We start from the raw sequence: 23,524 nt of genomic DNA on the forward strand, positions 1-23,524 counted from the left end.
AAGAAACGTCCTTTGGTGGTTAGAGGTCACTACCTTTCGATCGATTTGATGCTGTCACCATTCAATGAGTTTGATGTCATATTAGGTATGGACTGGTTGACACTCCATGACACTATAGTAGATTGTAGGCAAAAGGTTATTAAATTAAAATGTGAAAATGGTGAAACTCTTTAGGTTAAATCAGATGAACCAGAGAATTTGTCTATTGTAATATCATCCACGTCTACTCGGAAATGCTTGAGGAAAGGTTGTGAAGCTTATTTGGCTGTTATAATGAATGCTAAGGAGTCTGAACTGAAGGTTGAGACAGTACCAGTTGTGAACGAATATACGAATGTATTTCTGGAAGAATTGCTCTAGTTACCCCCTAATAGAGAAGTTGAATTTGGTATAGAGCTAATGCCAGAGACAACGCCTATTTTCAATTACTTCGTATCGAATGGCTCTGACTGAGTTGAAGGAACTAAAGTCACTATTACAAGAGTTGACCGATAAAGGCTTTGTGAGACCAAGCTTTTCACCGTGGTGTGCTCCAGTGCTATTTGTGAAAAAGAAAGATAGGTCCATGAGGCTTTGCATAGACTACCGATAGTTGAATAAGATGACAATCAAGAATAAATATTTGTTGCCACAGATTGATGACTTGTTTGATCAATTGAAAGGAGCAGCATGGTTTTCTAAGATAGACTTGAGATCTGGCTACTATCAGCTGAGAGTTAAAGAGTCAGATATGCCTAAGACTGCTTTTAGGACGAGGTATTGCCACTACGAGTTCCTCTTCATGCCTTTCGATTTAACAAATGCTCCCACCATGTTTATGGATTTAATGAATAGGATATTTCAGTCATACTTGGATAAGTTTGTCGTTTTATTTATCGATGGCATCTTGATCTATTCTAGAGATGAGGTAGAGCATACCGAACACTTGAGAATCATTCTACAGACTCTAAGAGATAACCGATTGTATGCCAAGTTCAATAAAAGTGAATTTTGGCTTCGTGAAGTAAGATTTTTGGGTCAAATTGTCTCGAGTGATGGCATTAGGGTTGACCCCAGCAAGGTTTCTGCTATTTTTTAATGGAAACCACCAAAGAATGTGACCGAGGTTAGAAGCTTTTTGGGTGTGGATGGTTATTACATGCAATTTGTAAAGAAATTTTCCATGATTGCTACTCCCATTATGCAGTAAGGCAAGGTTATAGCTTATGCCTCGAGACAATTGAAACCTTACGAGACGAATTATCTGACACATGACCTAGAGTTGGCCACCTTAGTGCTTGCCTTGAAGGTCTGACGACATTATTTGTTCAAAGAGATATGCCATGTATACACCGATCACAAAAGTTTTAAGTACTTGATGACTCAAAAGGATTTAAGTCTGAGACAACAGAGGTGGTTAGAATTATTAAAAGATTATGAGTTGATTATCGACTACCAACAGGGAAAGGCGAACGTCGTCGCCTATGCATTGAGTAGAAAATCATTATTTGCACTGAAAGCAATGAACGCCCAATTGGCCTTGTCAGAGGATAGTTCAATTCTAGCTGAGTTAAAAGCTAGACCGACGTTTCTTCAAGAAATTCATGAAGTTTAGATGAGTGATAGTGAATTGTTAGCCAAGAGAACTTAGTGTGAATCGGGTGTTGAATCAGATTTTCAGATTGATTCTGATGGTTGCTTGAAGTTTCGAGATAGGATTTGTGTTCCTAATGATACAGAGTTGATTCAGAAAATTTTAATTAAGGCACATAGTAGTTATTTGTCAGTAATCCCAGAAGTACGAAAATTGATAAACCGTAATCTATACATATTTTTATGCCATGCTTAGCATATTTATGGATGGTTTCTCCTTAGATTTGGTGAATTTGATGCTACTAATCCTTTAATTTCATATTTTATGCTTAGGTGAGCATAGGAGAGTAAAAAGAGCGAGAAACGGGTCGAAAACGGAGAAAATGGAGAAAATGGACACATGGGAAATCAACACGGCCTGGACTTCCTCACACGGGCGTGTCACACGGTCGTGTCCATTTGGCAAGATCGAAGCACGAGTTACACGGGTAGACTACACGCCCGTGCCTATTCAACAGCCTTGACCACAGGTTGGAGTAATCGCACACGGGCGTGTCACACGGGCCTGTCCCTGCCGGGCCCAAGTATAGCCCTATTCGGAAAAGGCTAATTTGGAGGGCTCTTAGGCATTCTAAAGCCTATTTAAACACTGGATGAGGCACTTAGAGGAGAGACGCAGGGTAGGAGGCAAGGAATTACTCAAGGGAAGCCGATTGGTCCATCTCAGAAGCCAGATTCATCGTCAAGACTGAAGATCTCCCTTCAATTTCCATTCAGGGGTTTTGGGTTTTCTTTATGTTTTGTATTCATTATTCTTCTGAGATGTTTTCTTTTATAATTATGAACTAAACCCCCTAAATACCTAAGGGGAATGAAACCTAAGACAGATCTTGTTATTATTATCTGAATTGTATGATAAATATTTGGCTTGTTCTTAATTATGTGTTCTTAATTCTTGTTTTAATATTCTAGGATATTGATTCAAGTTCATGCTCTTATTTAGAGGAGGAAAAGACCCTGTCTAAGAGTAAATTTGTCATAATTAAGCGGAGTTGATTGCACGTCTAAAGATAAGGTGATAAGATTTTGTCGGATTAGGGTGAAACCTAATAAGGGGATCCATAGATCGAGTTAATGCAACACTAGGTCATTAATTAGAAAGAGATTTCAATTAATCAACCTAGGGTTAGACGTTATTAGTCTCGAAAGAGATAATAATATAACTTAGGGATTTCTATGGATCAAGTCAAATGAATAAATCGTTTGATTCAGAGTCAAATAACAAGTGAAGTCTAGGTTGATTTTTCCTTGGGTATTGTCTTAATCAATCAAATTTTCCCAAAAGCTTTTCCCCAATTTCTCTCTCTGTACTCTTAGTTTAGTTAATTAGTTTAGATAAACAAATCCCTTAATTTTTAGGCTAGCTAATAAAAAGAAAGTAATTACTAGTACTCTTGGTTCCTTTGGGTTCAACAATTCGGTCTTGCAAAAGCTATACTACTGTTCGATATCGTGATAATAGTTAGTTTCAAGAATGATTAATTATAAATTTTTAAAACTTGTCGCGAATATCACGTATCAAAAATATACAATGATTTGAAGAAAATGTATTGGTGGCCGGGGATGAAAAGAGACATTTCAGAGTTTGTATCAAAATGCTTAGTGTGCCAACACGTGAAAGCCGAACACCAAGTACCTTCGGGTTCACTTCAGCCTATCATGGTCCCCGAGTGGAAGTGGGATTAGATTGCTATGGATTTTGTGATAGGTTTACCGGTAACTCTGAGGAAGAAAGATGCCTCATGGGTTTTGGTTGATCGACTGACAAAGTTGACTCACTTTATCCCGGTGCGAACGGACTTCTCGCTTGATAAGCTAGCTGACTTGTACATTTTTGAGATTGTGAGGCTTCATGGAGTGCCCTTGTTGATTATTTCGAATAGGGACCCAAGGTTTACTTTACGTTTTTGGAAGAATTTGCAAGAAACTTTGGGGACAAAGTTGAATTTTAGCACAGCTTTCCATCCGCAAACTGACGGTCAGTCAAAGAGAGTAATTCAAACCTTTGAGGATATGTTGCATTGTTGTGTCCTGGAGTTCCAAGGCAGTTGGGAGAAGTATCTATCGCTGGTCAAATTCGCTTATAACAATAGCTATCAGTCGAGTTTGAAAATAGCACCTTACGAAGCCTTATATGGTCGTAAGTGCCGAACGCCCTTGTATTAGACCGAGCTTAGAGAGAATCGGATTCATGGGGTCGACTTAATAAAGGAGACTGAAGAAAAAGTTAAAGCGAATTGTGATTGCTTAAAGGCCGCTTTGGATAGACAAAAATCCTACGCGGATTTGAAATGAAAGGGAATCGAATTTCAGGTTGGTGACAAAGTATTTTTGAAAGTGTCTCCTTGGAAAAAGGTTCTCAAATTTGGTAAAAAGGGTAAATTGAGTCCGTGTTTTATCGGACCTTAAGAGGTGATAGAGAAAAAAGGACCAGCAGCTTATCGGTTAGCCTTACCATCAGAATTGGTAAAGATCTATGACGTGTTCCATGTGTCCATGTTACGCCGATACCTCTCTAACCCTTCACATGTGATCTCTCCGACTGAAGTGGAGATTAGATCGGATATGACCTATGGTGAGGAACCGATTAAGATTTTGGATCGAGAGGTCAAGCAATTGAGTAATAAAAGTGTAACACTCGTGAAGGTTTTGCAACATAGACATAGAGTTGAAGAAGCCACGTGGGAACCCGAAGAGACTATGAGAGACCAATACTTAAACTTATTCACCGGTAAGATTTTTGGGGACGAAAATCCCTAAATGGAGGAGAATTGTAACAGCCCGATTTTGGGCCTAGTCGGAACAGTGATTTTGGAACCACTATTCTGAAGCCAGAGAATTATTTTAATATTATTTTATGTGTGACGGCATGATTATAAAGGTGCATGAAAAATTTGGTGAATAAATTTTACCGTTTGAGAGCTTAATTACGAAAAAGGACTAAATCACATAAAGAGTAAAAGTTCAATTTCACTTGATAGACATATCAAATAGCTAGAGAGCCAAAATTTAAGGTCTTTAAAGGGCAAATAGACCCTCAAAATGCAGCATGGCCTGCCATAGGGACAAAGAATTAGGCTAGTCAATGTTATGTAAAAATTTGGTGACTTGTTTGACTAGAAAGAAATAAAATAAATAAAACATGATATCACCCATTTCACCTCTTCTTCTTCACCAAAATTCTCAGCAAAAATAAGGGTTTTGAAGCCTTGAAATTTTAGCCAAGCTAGCCTCTTGCAAGTAAGTTAATTTGAGGGTTATTCTTGATAATTTTTGTACTTTTGGGACCCTTAAAGCTTAATCTAGCTATTGAGGGGACTATTTTGTGAAATGATTGATAGTCTAGGGACTTACCATGAAAGGACTTGTATGTTTGATAAGTTTTTATGGAAGAAAATGAGTCTTGGTTGTTGAGTGAACAACTTTTGTGAAAGGACTTCTAATGAAAACCCTAATAGGACCATTTTGTAAAGTTTGTAAAATAGATAGTAATGTTGTGAAATATTGAGAATTTGGGGTGATTATTAGAGAAATAAATGGTCGATTAGGCTTGGATAATAAGGAAATTCGATAAAAATTAATTTTCGAGCCTAGGGGTAAAATAGTAATTTTTGAAAAATTTAAGGGCAAAATGGTCATTTTACCAAAGTATGGGTCTTAAGTTGAATTGAATGATTTGTGTATTAAATAAGCTAATTTTTTATATTTTAGATCAAGAGAAACGTGATTCAGGTCTTGATCGAGCAAAGAACAAAATTTACTAAGATTAGGCTCGTTCCCATCATTTTGTGCCGAGGTAAGCACATATGTAAATAATGTGTCATTGTAGCTTACTTTTAAATGTTTTATTTTTACCATGTATCATAATCTACTCAATACCATGAAAGTATAAATAATGCGATATAAGAGTAACCTACATTATTAACATGTGCGACAGCATTAGGTTAGATACGAGATCCCGTCGAACCTCGGAAATATTATAGGATACAAAAGGTAAGTCGTGAGAAATTGAGCATGAGTTGAGTCTGAGTTCATGAGACAAGTGAAATATGTAATGTGGGTCTGAGTATTGACTTGTGTGTAGACCCGTGAGTAGCTCAATGAGTAGGCATTACATGATAGAGCTATGGGGTTCGGGTAATAACTTGGTGAAAAGCCTGTGAGTAGCTCAAATATGCAAGTATTACAAAGTACGAGGTAGCTTTGGCTACTTGTATAGTCTTAGGACTAAACTATCCGTGTATTCATTGATATTTTTGAGTGTTTAAAGGGGTAACTCGATGAATGGATTGGCGATACTTCCAATGAGGTATGTCAATAGAGAGAATGAACTTGAGTTATTTTACGGGTAACTATAGGTATGTATACTAAACTCTCAAACGAAGACCTTAGTATGTGATGAGATGTAGTAAGTATGCGTAAAAGAAGGAAGAGCAAGATAGTTAGGTTAAAATGATATATCATCTAAGTAATGATAAGCCATTATTTGACGAATGTGTTTCTAATTACACTTATTTGCATACATGTACTTACTAAGCTCCCATGCTTACCCTTTTTCTTTTCCATTTTCTTTTAGTGCCACCAAAATAATTCGAGGATCGTCGCCTACGTCGGAGAAGCCAGTCACACTATCCTTGAAGCACTTGGTATAACTAGTTTTATCCTTGAAGCACATGTATAGGAATCTTTGATTTTATTTTTGTGTCACATCATTTTAGGGTCAAAGGTGTTGGCTTGTTTTAACATTTGACTCACTTTGTATAAGGCCATGAAAATGGCTAATATTGTAAATCATTATATGAATGCAAGATAGTCTTTTGCGAATGTGAAATTGTTGACATGGTTAAATTTGTGAAATGTACATAGGCCTTAGTTATGGTTGTTGGTTGGGAACTCATATTAAATTAGACCTTGATAGTATTAAATTTTGTTTCAGGGTGGCATAAGGCTTGGTAAATAGCATTATATTATCCTCACGGGTAGACACACGGGCGTGTGTCTAGGCTTTGTGTCCGCTGCACGTAAATTTTACAAGTCAGTATGCATGGTAGTAAACACACGGGTAGAGACACGGTCGTGTGTCTTAGCCGTGTGAAGGGCACAGTCTAGCACACGAGTATGTGCCTTGGCCGTGTGCTCCTAATTGGATGCTGACGTCAGAAACAGAGTGTCAAGGTTTTTAGACATGGGCTAGGATAGGGGCGTGTCATGGCCGTTTGAGGGACACGGGTCATAGACACGAGCGTGTGCCAAGCCGTGTGAAGATCCCCGTAGGTTCGAATTTAGAATTTAATGCACTTGGGCATGGGATTGGGCGTACCCCTAGGTGCTTAGGCCGTATGTGCCATACAGGCCATCTGCACGACCATGTTTAAGTTCCACACGGACATGTTTCCCATCCGCATAGGCGTGTTTCCCATCCATACGGGCGTGTGCCCTTTTTCAAAGGTCATTTTCCTAGTATTGATTAAAGGACCTGAATTGGTCCCGAGTGATTTCCAAGAGATGTTTTAGGCCTTATAGGCCCCTGATAAGAAGTTTTGGAAAAGTTTGAAAAAGTGTTTAATTTAATCAAGTCTTGGTGACTCGTAAATGTTTGAATGCATGTGTTTAAATTTATTAATGCCTCGTATTCTGTCCCATCATAGGGCACAGGTGTGGGGTGTTACAAAGGACTCACTTGAACCAACTAAAACATCAACCTATTCTAAGTTCTCATGTAACCAAAACCTTTAACATAACAAACTTAGAATGCTCATAACTCGATTTACGCTTTACCTTTTCGCCTAAAATGAATTTTTTTTCATCTAATTAGTGATCTATGCCTAATCTCAACCTTTAAACCACTGAAAACTACCCAATTCATGGTGTCAAAATTTTTTGAGATCTTTTTGGAAATTTTCACAAAATTTATTAAAACGTAAGAAATCATTAACGAAACTTCAAAGTAAGTTTAGAAACCTTCTAATCATTACAAAATGAGTTGAAAAACACTTTGAAACCACGTTTTTACTCAAAATCCTAAAATCTACCATCAATTTCCCAAATTTCTGCTTTCTATTAAAAACTTGCAATTCAATGGCTAATATTTGAATTTTAAGGACTAGATATCATGAAAACTCATAAGAATTTGAAACATTACCTTTTATGGAAGATTAAACGAGTTTTGACGTAAATTTAGAAAACCCACATTTGGAGAAGATGATGAAATCTATGAAGTTTTTGAATATTTTCTAGGAGTTTTAAGAAGGTTTAATGCTTGGGAATGATAGGGAAATAGGGTATTAAGGTTTGGGAATAAAAAATCAATAGGAATGGTGAGGTAAAAGTAAGGGACGACAACTTTAAAGAGAAGGGAAGAAGTTACCCTGAAATATGCTAAGAGTGGGGGTTTTTAGGTTGGGCTTTTAAAATTTGGTAAAATTGAAACATAAATGCTTATATTTTTTACTCTATTACAAATCAATCCTTCTTCTAAAATTAAAGGTTTCCAAAGCACATTTTTAAAAATTGATTTAACAGTTAAAATGCCATAGTTGAATATCATGCTACAAAATTTCAAACACTCTAAGGCTAAAATTCCTAAAATATCCCTAAAACTGCTAGGCCCTATTTTGGAGTGTTAGATGGAGAAATTTTGAGAACATCAGTTGGATGTATATTTGAATATCACCAACAAATAGCAAAGATATTTAATAGAAATGTCTCGGTCGATGCTATGAAAGAGAGGATTAGTGCAAAGTTTGTTAGACATTGTGGGAGGTGGATTTTGAGACTATTCTCTAAATTTCCAATTCCGACAGATCCCGTAAAGTTCACTGAGATGGAACTTGTAGATGATGATGATGTGGAGACAATGGTCACACTTTATTGTCAGGATCAGAGTCGTCAAACTTATCTGATTCAGTTGTTCACCATGTTAGTTTATGTGGAGCCAGCTGAAGATTCTAGTACATTAGGTTAACAATGTGGAGTTCAAGATCAGTGTATAGTGGTTCCGATAGAGTATGTTAATGGAAATAAACTATCGACATTGATTTGAATGCTCCATCTGCGTTTGAAAACCTTAACTCGGGTCCCCGTTTACAAGTACATCCAGTGGTGATTGATACTGATGCGGATGGTGACGATGTATATGATAAGAATGGTTCTTCTAATCACGAGGTTGAAGCTTTTAGTGATCCTAATGAAAACGAGGTCTCGAATGAAATCGGTGACGAAGGCACGAATGACAATGGAAATGTTAATGCACCTTTAGTTGGGAACCCAAATTGAGGTATTGTGATAAGCAATGCTCTTGGGGCACACATGTCAAACATAGATCACATATTGGTGCATGGGTTTGAGTTCCCAAAATACCTTAATATACTACCTACTCACTGATTGGACACATATTTCAAACATGAGGAGTTGTTCATGGGCCAAAAGTTTTCATCCAGGGAAGAGTATGTATTTTCCATTAAGCGGTATAACATGAATGTGTCGGTTGACTACAAAGTTGCTCTGTCTAAACAGACATTGTACATTAGGGAGTGTTGGAGGTCGACAGAAGGCTACAATTGGTGGGTATGAGTCACATTTATCTAAAAGTCACAAATGTAGGAGATTCAAAAAATTTTTAGGCCTCACACATGTACTTCAACACATATTTGTCAAAGATGTCAGGAAGGAAATAGATGCAAACCATCGAAGATCGAGATTGATGAATATGGAAATATATTCTTGATAGTTTGAAACTTTTCAAGCTATAGAGACTATCGGCTATCAACCAGGTATCCCACCTAAGTCCTACGAAGTTGATATCTGAAATAGACATTGCGATTGCAAGCTGTTCTAGTCACTTCATCACTATGTGCACATGTCGTTGCAGTTGGTGCTCACTCCTCGATCAATGCTGAACAAAATATCGATGAGCTGTACACTCTTCAGCGCACATTGCGTGTATGGAAAATTGAGTTCCCCATTCTACATGATCTATCTACATGGGAAGTGCCTCCGTCAACTTTTGAGCTTGTCCCGAACAAGGGGTTACGTAGGAAGGCGAATGGTCACCCTCAAGTGACTAAGGTCTATAATGAAATGGACATGAAGGAGAAAACCGACGGTAAACATTGTGGCGTGTGCAAAGTTGCTGGTCATAAACGGAGTAAATGCCCGCATCTACCTTACCATATTGGGCAATTGCCGTAGATGTTTTCTCCCTGGTTGGTCTTATAATAAAAGTTTTATAAGTTTGATGGAATTTTTCATATTTATATTTTGGCATGTGTACTTAAAAAAATAGAAGTTTGTTAAAAAAATGACAGAAAAGTTGTGTTAAGTAAGTAAAAAATTTAAATTAAGTCAAATATTTGCTATAGTTTAATAAATTAATTCAAATAAAATTAACACAGTATTGAAAATTTAAATTACAAATTACATGCAGTAAATATAATTACAAGTTCTAAAATTGATGATTGGAAGGTGTCGTCCTAGGAGTAACACCCCTCACCCATATTCAACGTTGGAATAGGGTTACAGTTCATTACCAGACCTATTATACAATTAAATATGTAACAGCCCAATTTCAGTGAAATTGGAAAGTGGTTTCAAGACCACAAATCCGATCCGAAAATAAAATTTATTTTTATTTTAATACATGGTCCTCAAATTCGATCCGAAAATAAAATTTATTTTTATTTTAATACAGGGTCCTTAATATGTCAGAAATGTCATGTGAAAATTCTGATAATAAAATTTTATTGATTTAGTGCTTAATTACGGGATGGACTAAATCGCATAAAATGCAAAAGTTGAATTCTAGTAGCTAGAAGGATCAAATAGCTATGGAATTCAAAACTTAAGGTCCTTATATGGCAATTAGACCGTTAATAAAAAGTTATTAGATATTTTTGGTTGATTCATCCATGGAAAATTAGAAAAAGGCTAAGGACTAAATTGGAAATCAAAATTATTAAAGATGATAAATTAATTAAATAGAAATAAAAATCATTTTTATCATCTTCATCCCTAAAACATTCCTTGGAAACATTAGGAGAGAGAGAAAAAAACTTTCTTGGCCAAATTGGGTAAGTTTTCTTATCTCGTTTTTAGTAATTTTGATTTTTTTAAAACCGGGATAGCTTAATCTATCTATTTGGAGGATCAGTTTGACAAGTTATCAAAGTGTGAAAATTATGTCATGGATGAATATGCTGAAAATTTGAAATTTTTGGTAGAAAATGAAAGATTGTTGATAGATAAACAACTTTTACAAAGTGATTTTTTATGAAAACATGATTTAGGGACTAAAACGTGCTGAATTTTAAGGAAAAATTTCGGTTAGGCTTGGAATAGGGAGTAAATTGCATAAATTTCATTTTCTGAGCCTAGGGAAAAATGGGAATTTATAGAAAAGCTAAGGGCAAAATGATAATTTTTCCTAGGATGTAAATTGAGTTCACTTGAATATGAAATGTGATAAATTGATGTAAAATTTACACGTATAGATCCGGATAGACCAAATTTGGAGTTAGAATGAGGAAAAGAGGAAAATGTCGGATTAGTAGATTTTACGTACACGAACATTTGTTGAGGTAAGTTCGTGTAACTAATTTGTGTATGTTTATATGCTTGAATTAAATGTTGCATTGTGAATTGTATAAATATCATATATACATATGTGACATCAAAATTGTATCTGACAAAGCCCGATCAACAATAATGCCTGAAAAATGATAAATGAAAAAAATGTTACTTTTATGCTTCAAATGAATGTGGAATGTGTTTATTTGAATTATATGAATGTTATGGATGTATGAAATAATCGCATACCCAATAATCTTGAAAAATGTTTAAATCCCAGTTGAATAAATGGAAAATCGATGGATATGTGATATCTCAAAATGAATGAGGTCCTGCATTTGTTGCAGACGAGATTTAGCTCAGACGAGTAATCCTATTGACCTTATTATAGAAAGGATTTAGTTCGGACGGGTAATCCTAATATAAGTCCTCTCGAGCATATGTTATAGATTGGATTTAGCCCAGACGGGTAATCCAGATCAAGGTCCCTAGAGCATATGTCATAAAAAGGATTTAGCCTGTACTGGTAATCCTGTTGTATACATGTATGGCTTGAGAGTGTACTCTTTGAAATAGTACCTTATAGGTACCATTGAATGTGAATTGATGAATTTTGATTTGTACTACCTGTGTATCCATCGATATTTCAAATAAATTCAACAGGTGACAATTCTAGACATGAGAAGATATGAATAATAAAATGAGTTATTACACGTATCCGTCTGACATACAAGAAAATGATGATACATAACAAGTGATATATAAAAGTATGAGATGATGATATTTGTACATGGAAATTATTTGATGAGAATGTTCATCCTTGATTATAGACTTGTACACCTTGAGTGTACTACTACTCGTGTGACCTTAATGCTTCGAATGATATGAGTAAAGTTCTGACATGAAATAATATGAACTCGAGATGAACCATTATGAAATTATACTTGTAATATAATAGATGATTTATACATGTTAAATGAATACATGTTGTGAAAAACATATGTGCATGGAAACTTGATTGTTGTTGAGCCCATATATGTTTTGATGTTATTATGGAATATATGACTAACAAGGGCAATGAGGATATGTGTAGGGCTTAAGGTCAAATTGATTGTGTGACAGCCCTAAAGTGACCCTAGTCGGAAAGCGGTCTCGGGACCGCTAGACCGAGTCACCAAATTATTTGAATGTGATAATTATTGCTTAAAATATGTGAATATAAATGTGTGAAAGTTTTAAGCTTCGATTTAGTTAATTGCATGTGAATTTAATTGATAGGACTTATGTGAGAAAATTTAGAAATGTGCTAGGCAAATGCAAGTGGCCTAATAGTGCATGTAATCAAAGGGGTGGACTTGCATGTCAATTTCCACCCATTTAAGTACTAGTGGCCGGCCATGACAAGGGATGATGGGCAAAACATGTCATGAAACATGTTGTGTTAATGGAAAAATAAAATAAGAAGCATGGGCAATAAACTAATAAGAAATGGAAGGAAGAAAACAAAAAAAAAAAGAATGTGTGTGAGTATTCCCCCACCCCCATTGCCGTGAGTGAAGAAAAGAAAAAAAAAATTTGTTCATCCTTTTTCATTTCTTTTGGCCGAAAATTCTAAGGAAGAAGGAAGGAGTTCTTGCTTCATGTTTGGTTTGGAAGAGGATTAGGAGGAGGTTTGGCCATACTTGTATCTAGATTAAGGTATGTTTGAGGTTGTGCCATGAGATTCATACATGTTTTTAGTTGCTAGCTTGAGTTCTAATTAGCCCATGGTTCAAATCTTTGCTATGTCATGGGGATGATATTCGGCCTAGGTGGATTTTGTGTTAATGCCATTGCATGCTAAATATGAAGCTTGTTAATGATACATGTGATGGTGGATTGATGACTCTTGGATTTTCTTTTTGGCATTTTTGAGTGTGACATTAAGTTCTTTGTTTAACCATGACCAAAATTGAAATGGTATGGTGTTGTGATGTATTCGGCCATGGTATATCCATAAGTATGATTTATGCTTATTGCATGGTAGATAAGATTTGTTTTTTGGATTTATGTTCATGTTTAGTTATAATCAACTTTGAGATTCGGCTCTTGCACATATATATATGTTTGCACATGACGTATTGGTATGACATATACAATATCTCAAGGTATATATTTACATATGATGGTGTTTCGGTTATGGAGTACATAGACATGCATAATCGGCCTCAACATAGACATGCATAATCGGCCACATGAATGAGTACATAGGTTGATGTGTTGTTCGGCCATAGGTAAGCATATTGAAGGCTTTATGTTGACTTAGAAAATTCGGCTAAGGAGAGTATTAACTAATGTGTTGAGTTTGATTCATGATTCCGTACATATGTGACTTTAATGTCTAATGAATATATGTGGGCCAAGTACCTTGAGTTCCTCTTTTCGATGCTCAAATGATTAAATCAATTTATTTGTTAAATTAAGCTCAAGAGCAAAGGGGAACTAAATCCGATAAAGGGAAGGAAAAAGTGGTCGAATAGCCATCGGAATCGTTCGACAACATCCGAGGTAAGTTTTCGAGTAATGGGACTTAAATTATGATTCGATTAGATTATGTCTTAAGTAAATCCAAATCATGCTCTTGTATGTTGTAACACCCCGAACCCGAAACCGACACCGGAGTCGAACACGAGGTGTTAACTGACTTTAACCCCTTATAAAATTTATTTTCCAGACACTGCCCAATCTGTGTACTAGTCGTTTAAAAAAATCATATCTTGAGTTTCGTAACTCAAAAATCAGTTTCGTAATTTTTCCCAAAAACTAGACTCATGTGCCCATCTATGTATTTTTTTCTAGAATTTTTGGTTGGGCCAATTAGTACAGTTTATTAGTCAAAGTCTCCCATGTTGCAGGGGTCGACTACAATGACCTTTGCCCATTACGACTTGGATATCTCCCAGCACGGGGCTTCAATACTGATGCCGTTTGTTTCTATGAAAACTAGACTCAGAGGGGAATCTGTACATATATGGTACGACCCCTAATTCTCTCTGGTTAATTTATAATGAATTTCCAAATTCGGATCAGGGAATCCAGAAACGGTTCTGGCCCTGTCCCACAAAAATCTGATTATCTCTTAATATACTGCCCATATGATCTTTTCGTTACTTCCTCATGAAAACAGACTCATCGAGATTCGATTACATAATTTATTCATCAATTAATTCCACTCCTACTATTTTTAGTGATTTTTCAATCTCATGACACTGCTGCTGCCAGCATCTGTTACGAAAGTAACTAGGTCCATTTCGTGCCTACCCTTGATCCAACTCAATCGAACATTCGTGCCATTTTCGCATGGCTTAAAGTTTACATGCCAAAGTTCAAACACAACGTAATAGCTTATACATGCCAAAATGTTCTTCTAGCCAACTAAGAAGAAAGTACCAAAACTTGCTATCCGGTGTGATGACTTCGATGACGGCCTGACCCCGCAAAAATAGATGAGTCCAAGCAACCTATAATGGGTGACAAGGAAACACCAAGTGAGTTTATAACTCAGTAAGTCATAAGCAATGCACTACCATCCATCAATAACATTATCACAAGAGGAAACAAAATGGAACGAGACAATTTACTCCATCCATACCGAACCATACCATAGTTCCTCCAACCTATCGATTCAGTTTCATATCAATTCATGCATTCACATTCCATATACTCATCAATAGGACATTGAAGCATTTTCATAAATCAATTTATTTTCGTTACAATCAAACGACTAAACGGCCTTTCACCCATCCTACGATAAATTTTATGTACGTGACTTCAAGTATATTTGTCACATAGGTTCAAACTTACCGAGCTCAACACCAAGTATAAGCATAGCACATATTAGCCATGTACTCAAGACACTTACCCGATCCGCTGTCCGCGATCAACTCAATAGTGTCGCACACATAGTGTCCATAATGATTCACGAATGTATATTGAGTCCGCACACTCAGTGCTATATAATCAACTCGCACACTTAGTGCTACGTAATCAAATCGCACACTTAGTGCTACATAGTCAAACTCGCACACTTAGTGCCGCATGGTCAATTCGCACACTTAGTGCATCATATTCATTTCGCACACTTAGTGCAACATAGTCAAATCGCACACTTAGTGCTGTACAATTTAATCCCGCGCACTTAGCGCCAATCTCATGGTCATAAATGGTTATACCCGCACGTTTAATGCCGAGATCAACAACTCAGTACATCTTACCTCTTTTCTTTTCATTCAACAATTTCATCATCACATACGTACATGCATATATATATGTATATTTATTCATTCCATTCAGCATCAATACATAAACATTATGACCATTTGAAATAATACCAACTACATGCTTAATGACTTACCTTGTGTTGGGTAAGACGGTTCCAACTCGGCTACTCAGTGATCTTTTCTTTGCCTTTGCTTGATTCTCCTCCTTTAGCTCCTTGAGCTTAATCAAAATTCACTAGTTTAACCATCTTGTTAAACATTCATAATTCAATTACACATGCTTATGTATGTTTGTATATTCGGCAACCATCCTCACTAATTACTCATGTTGATGGCCGAATGGATGTATGTGTGTACAATGTCAACTATAACATCATGTAATTCCACATATGACTACATTTCTTAAGTTCCACATCTTAATGCCCATTATACATAATCAAATTTAACATCATATATATATTTACTCATGTGGCCGAATATACATACTCCCATATAATATCAAGTACTCACTTTAAGTATATTGCCGAATATACTTAATCATACACACACCTAACCAAAATAATTTCTAAATCTTTATATCATTTATAATACATCTAATTATCCTTTTTCACATTATCAACTCAAATCACATACATTATTTACTATAACATCTTTACATTCGGCATTGGTGTCAACCATAGTAGCCGATTCTTCCTACTTTGTACCCATGCATCTATTAATCCTTAGTTGGTTCAAACACTTCACACACTAGGATTCATCAAATTTTTAACAAGAAATAAAATCTCTAATCCTCAAACTACCATGGCCGAACCTTCATGGAGTTGCTAAGACTCCTCATTTCTACTTCTCACACACTCTCACATCCAAACCCTTTTATTAAACACCCAAAGTCAACCATCTCCTTACCTCATCACCAAAGACATCAAAATACCAACCAAGAACGTAACATTCATGGCCGAATGTCATCTCCATCATTTAACAAAGTTTGAACCATGGCTAGGTAGATTTTGAACTTACAACTTAAAATATACATGAATCTCAAAGAATAACATTAAACATACCTCAATCTAGTCACATGCATGGCCAAACTTCCTCCTAATCCTCTTCCTTAGGATTTTCGGTCAAAAGAGGTTGAAAAAGGATGAACAAAACCTTTCTTTTCCTTCCTTTAGCTCACGGCAATGGGGTGTATGCATGAGACCATTATTATTTTTTTTCTTTTTTTTCATCACCCTTCCTTTCATTATTTAATTATCATGCTTATTATTTTATTTTCCTTACCATACATCACTAACACAACATGTTGGTGACATGTTTCCACCCATAGCATGGCCGGCCACTACATATTAGGGAGGGGGAATTTGACATGCAAGTCCCCTTTTTCTTCCACATGCACTAATAGGTCCTCATGCATTGACCTATCACATTTTAAAATTTTCTCATATAAGTCCTATTGACTAAATTCACATGCAATCGACTAAATCGAAGCTTGAAATTTTCACACATTCATGATTACATATTCTAGACAATAAACATCACATTCAAACCTTTCGGTGACTCGGTTTAGCGGTCCCGAAACCACTTCCCGACTAGGGTCAATTTTGGGCTGTCACAACTCTCCCTCACTTAAGAAATTTTCGTCCTCGAAAATCTTACCGGTAAATAGGTTTGGATATCGTTCTTTCATCGAGCTCTCGGGTTCCCAGGTTGCTTCCTCGATCCCGTGTTTGAGCCACAACACCTTAACCAACGGAACCCTTTTATTTCGCAACTCTTTACTTCACGAGCTAGGATACGAATCGGTTCTTCTTCATAGCTCAAGTCAGATTGAATTTCAACTTCTGAGGGATTAATCACATGTGACGGATCGGATCTATAACGTCGAAGCATTGAAACATGGAAGACATCGTGCTCCTTTCAAGTTCAGGGGCAAAATCAATCTATATGCAACCGGCCCCACTCGTTCGGAAATTTCGTACGGCCCAATGAATCTCGGGCTCAACTTGCCTTTACGGCCAAATCTGAGTACCTTCTTCCAAGGTGACACTTTAAGAAACACTTTATCTCCCACCTGATATTCAATGTCCTTTCGTTTTAAATCCGCATACGATTTTTGACGATCTGTGGCTACCTTCAGACTTTCGCGGATTACCTTTACTTTTTGTTCGGCATCTTTAATCAAATCAACTCCGAAAATTTTACTTTCACCAAGCTCGGTCCAAAACAATGGCGTACGGCATTTACGACCGTACAAAGCCTCATAAGGTGCCATCTTAATACTTGATTGAAAACTATTGTTGTAAGCGAATTCAATCAAAGGTAAATACCGTTCCCATGAACTACTGAACTCGAGGATGCAACATCTCAACATATCCTCAAGTATCTGAATTATCCGCTCGGATTGACCATCGGTTTGGGGGTGAAAAGCGGTGCTAAAATGCAGCTTGGTACCCAAAGCTTCTTGCAATTTCTTCCAAAATCGTGAGGTGAATCTCGGATCTCTATCCGACACGATAGAAATAGGTACTCCATGTAATCTCACAATCTGAGAGACATACAATTCGGCTAGTTTATCCAATGAAAGATCCGTACGCACGGGATAAAGTGAGCCGACTTAGTCAGCCTATCAACAACAACCCAAATCGCATCCTTCTTACTTGCGGACAATGGCAGTCCGGACACAAAGTCCATTGTGACTCGGTCCCATTTCCACTCGGGTATCATGATCGGCTGAAGTAACCCTGAAGGCACTTGATGTTCCGCTTTCACTTGTTGACATATTAAACATCTCGAAACAAAGTCGGAGATGTCTCGTTTCATACCATGCCACCAAAACCGACGTTTCAAGTCGTTGTACATTTTCGTGCTCCCCGGGTGAATTGACATTCGGCTACAATGGGCTTCGTTCAGAATCATCGAATGAGTTCGAATTCCTTGGAACACACAAACGACTTCTAAACCTCAAACAACCATCATCATCAATCTGAAACTCCGATTCCTTGTTCGGAACACACTCAGCTCGTTTTGCAACCAATTCATCATCGACTTTCTGAGCTTCACGAATTTGATGAGTCAATAATGGTTTGGCTTTTAATTCAGCTACTAACACATTGTCAGGTAGAACAGACAAGTGTACATTCATCGCTCGCAAAGCAAACAGTGATTTCCGGCTTAAGGCGTCCGCAACCACATTAGCCTTTCCCGGGTGGTAATCAATGACAAGCTCGTAATCTTTCAACAACTCAAGCCAACGTCTTTGTCGCAGATTCAAGTCTCGTTGAGTCATCAAATATTTGAGACTTTTGTGATCCGAAAACACATGGCACTTCTCACCAAACAAATAATGTCGCCATATTTTCAATGCAAACACAATGGCGGCTAGTTCGAGATCATGGGTCGGATAATTTCTCTCGTGTGGCTTCAATTGTCTCGACGCATAGGCCACAACTCGACCTTCTTGCATCAATACGCAACCCAACCCAAGTAGGGATGCGTCACTATAAATGACAAACTCTTTACCCGATTCGGGTTGCACCAAAATTGGAGCTTCAGTCAAATGAGTTTTCAGTTGATCGAAGCTTTTCTGACATTTCTCCGTCCATTCGAACTTAACATCCTTTTGAAGTAGCTTCGTCATTGGTGTGGCTATCATCGAGAAACCTTTGACAAATCGTCGGTAATAACCGGCGAGCCCTAGAAAGCTCCGGACTTCGGTAACATTTCTCGGAGGCTTCCAGTTAAGTATGGCTGAAATTTTGCTCGGGTCAACTCGAATACCCGATGCGGATACCACATGACCCAAGAAGCTAACCTCTCTTAACCAGAACTCACACTTACTGAACTTAGCATATAACTGCTTATCCCGCAAAATTTGCAACACTAGCCTCAGATGCTCAGCATGTTCGGTCTCATCTCTTGAATAGACCAAGATGTCATCAATAAACACAACTACGAACCGATCCAAATACGGCCTGAAGATCCGATTCATCAAATCCATAAACACCGCAGGGGCATTAGTGAGCCCAAACGGCATCACTAAGAACTCGTAGTGACCGTACCTCGTTCTGAAAGCAGTTTTGGGTACGTCCGAATCTCGAATCCGCAACTGATAATAACCCGATCTCAAATCTATCTTTGAAAACACCGATGCTCCCTTTAATTGATCGAACAGATCATCAATACGCGGTAACGGATACTTATTCTTTATCGTCACTTTATTCAGTTGACGATAGTCAATGCACAACCTCATGGTTCCGTCCTTCTTTTTCACGAACAATACTGGTGCACCCCAAGGTGAGAAACTCGGTCGAGCGAAACCTCTATCCGTCAATTCTTGCAACTGAGCTTTCAACTCTTTTAACTCGGTTAGTGCCATACGATACGGAGCGATCGAAATTGGCGTAGTTCCAGGTACAAGCTCAATACCAACTCTACCTCCCGAACAGGTGGCAAACCCGGTAACTCTTCAGGAAAAACATCCGGGTATTCACAAACCACCGGCACCGATTCGGGTTTCTTTTCTAACTCCTTGTCATCAAGTACATACGCGAGGTATGCTTCGCACCCTTTCCTTACATATTTCTGGGCCAACATTGCTGATATTACAGCTGGCAACCCCCTTAAGTCCGCAGACTCAACTCGGATTATTTCGTTATTTGCGCACCTCAAATCGATAGTCTTGCTTTTGCAATTCACAACCGCATCATGCGCGGTTAACCAATCCAAACCAAGAATAACATCAAACTCGTCGAACGGCAAAAGCATCAAATCGGCCGGAAAACAGGATTCTCGGATTATTAGAGGGCATCTCTTACACACTTTATCAACAAGTACGCATTGACCCAAAGGGTTTGATACTCGAATTACGAGCTCAGTAGACTCAACAGGTAGAGTCTTACTGGTTGCTAAGGTTTCGCATACATATGAATGAGTAGAACCAGGGTCAATCAATGCAATCACATTAGTATCAAAGAGAGTGAAGGTACCAGTGATGACGTCGGGGGAGGATGCCTCCTCTCGTGCGCGAATGGCATATGCTCTAGCAGGAGTACGGTTCTCGGCTCGATCGGCCGTATCAGAGGCCCCCTCTGACTACCACCCCTGCCTCCTAAAATTCTCGGTGGTCTACCTCTAGATGTCACTCCACTAGGTCTTGCACCTTGAATCTTATTCTTCTCATCCAGCTCCGTGCAATCTCTAATGAAGTGGTCCTTCGAACCGCATCCGTAACAGGCCCTGCTAGTAGACTTGCCCCAACATTCACCTAGGTGTCGTCTTCCACATTGGGGACATTCAGGTTTCTCGTGACGATTATTGCCCACACTAGCTACCGAAGTAGCTCGGGAGCCCATCGATGGTCTTGCCCTGATGGAAATTCCCGCAGTCGCCCTCGACTTATTAATGTCCTCCCTGAACTTCTTTACAGCTGAGAACGGAGCTTTACCCGTCGATCTTTTACGATAATCTCTAGCTTCAAATTCAGCCTTCCTCTTCTCCTTTCCAAGTTCTTCCGCCTTGCAGGCTCGTTCGACTAGTGTTACGAATTCTTTTATTTCCAAAATACCCATTAGTAGCTTTAAATCTTCATTCAATCCTTCCTCGAATCTTTTGCACATAGCAACCTCATCAGCTACACACTCCCGGGCATACCTACTGAGTCTTACGAATTCATGTTCGTATTCAGATACAGTCATACGGCCTTGCTTGAGTTCCAAGAACTCCTTACGCTTCTGATCAATGAACCGTTGGCTAATAAATTTCTTTCGGAATTCCGTTTGAAAGAAGTCCCAAGTTACTCGCTCGTTCGGGACTATGGAAATCAAGGTCCTCCACCAATAGTAGGCTGAGTCTCGCAACAAAGATACAGCACATTTTAGACATTCGTCGGGTGTGCATGACAATTCATCGAACACCCGAATGGTGTTATCAAGCCAGAACTCGGCCCTTTCGGCATCATCAGTTACTATGGCCTTGAACTCCTCGGCCCCACGCTTCCTAATCAAGTCTACAGGTGGCTTACTCAGCCTCACAGGATCAGCGACTGATGGCATTACAGGCTCTTGGGGTGGATTATTCAAATTTGGGAATTGTTGGACAGCCGGGTTGGTTCGGGCATATTGCGCGACCCACTCATTCATCATGGTAAAGAAGGCTTGTTTAGCCCCCTCACCTTGATTATTCGCAGATGACTGAGGTTCAACAGGCGGCGTCCCTTGTGCAGGAGCAGCCGCTACGCTCTCAACGTCATCCGCTAGGGTTCTTTCTTCACCGGGGTCCATTTACTAATCAAAACAAAAACATTTCAACCGTCAGAAGTCATCACACATTTAAACATTAACATTCGGCATGTATAGCTAGACTCATACGCGCTATGGTAGTCCTAGAACCGACTAAACCATAGCTCTGATACCAATCAAATGTAACACCCCGAACCCGAAACCGACACCGGAGTCGAACACGAGGTGTTAACTGACTTTAACCCCTTATAAAATTTATTTTCCAGACACTGCCCAATCTGTGTACTAGTCGTTTTAAAAATCATATCTTGAGTTTCGTAACTCAAAATCAGTTTCGTAATTTTTCCCAGAAACTAGACTCATGTGCCCATCTATGTATTTTTTTCTAGAATTTTTGGTCGGGCCAATTAGTACAGTTTATTAGTCAAAGTCTCCCATGTTGCAGGGGTCGACTACACTGACCTTTGCCCATTACGACTTGGATATCTCCCTGCACGGGGCTTCAATACTGATGCGTTTGTTTCTATGAAACTAGACTCAGAGAGGAATCTGTACATATATGGTACGACCCTAATTATCTCTGGTTAATTTATAATGAATTTCCAAAGTCGGAGCAGGGAATCCAGAAACCGTTCTGGCCCTGTCCCACAAAAATCTGATTATCTCTTAATATACTGCCCATATGATCTTTTCGTTACTTCCTCATGAAAACAGACTCATCGAGCTTCGATTACATAATTTATTCATCAATTAATTCCACTCCTACTATTTTTAGTGATTTTTCAATCTCATGACACTGCTGCTGCCAGCATCTGTTACGAAAGTAACTAGGTCCATTTCATGCCTACCCTTGATCCAACTCAATCGAACATTCGTGCCATTTTCGCATGGCTTAAAGTTTACATGCCAAAGTTCAAACACAACGTAATAGCTTATACATGCCAAAATGTTCTTCTAAGCCAACTAAGAAGAAAGTACCAAAACTTGCTATCCGGTGTGATGACTTCGATGACGGCCTGACCCCGCAAAAATAGATGAGTCCAAGCAACCTATAATGGGTGACAAGGAAACACCGAGTGAGTTTATAACTCAGTAAGTCATAAGCAATGCACTACCATCCATCAATAACATTATCACAAGAGGAAACAAAATGGAACGAGACAATTACTCCATCCATACCGAACCATACCATAGTTCCTCCAACCTATCGATTCAGTTTCATATCAATTCATGCATTCACATTCCATATACTCATCAATAGGACATTGAAGCATTTTCATAATCAATTTATTTTCGTTACAATCAAACGACTAAACGGCCTTTCACCCATCCTACGATAAATTTTATGTACGTGACTTCAAGTATATTTGTCACATAGGTTCAAACTTACCGAGCTCAACACCAAGTATAAGCATAGCACCTATTAGCCATGTACTCAAGACACTTACCCGATCCGCTGTCCGCGATCGACTCAATAGTGTCGCACACATAGTGTCCATAATGATTCACGAATGTATATTGAGTCCGCACACTCAGTGCTATATATCAACTCGCACACTTAGTGCTACGTAATCAAATCGCACACTTAGTGCTACATAGTCAACTCGCACACTTAGTGCCGCATGGTCAATTCGCACACTTAGTGCATCATATTCATTTCGCACACTTAGTGCAACATAGTCAAATCGCACACTTAGTGCTGTACAATTTAATCCGCGCATTAGCGCATCTCAGGTCATAAGGTTATCCGCACGTTATGCGGATCATGTTTTTTTTTTTTTTTTTTATACATAGTACTCTTTTATTTTTTTTTCTTTTCACTATACATGACAT

At 38.2% G+C, this 23,524-nt stretch overlaps 1 protein-coding gene across 1 annotated transcript; it reads left to right on the forward strand.

Moving 5' to 3' along the window:
• Positions 1–9,048: 9,048 nt before the first annotated feature.
• On the forward strand, positions 9,049–9,822 carry LOC107925500 (uncharacterized). The gene is made up of 2 exons (XM_016856533.1): positions 9,049–9,198; positions 9,445–9,822. Exons 1-2 carry the CDS (start codon positions 9,049–9,051, stop codon positions 9,820–9,822), a joined length of 528 nt encoding a protein of 175 aa, XP_016712022.1.
• Positions 9,823–23,524: the final 13,702 nt, after the last annotated feature.

This window comes from Gossypium hirsutum, chromosome A08 (assembly GCF_007990345.1).
Source record: "Gossypium hirsutum isolate 1008001.06 chromosome A08, Gossypium_hirsutum_v2.1, whole genome shotgun sequence".
Taxonomy (NCBI): Eukaryota; Viridiplantae; Streptophyta; class Magnoliopsida; order Malvales; family Malvaceae; genus Gossypium; species Gossypium hirsutum.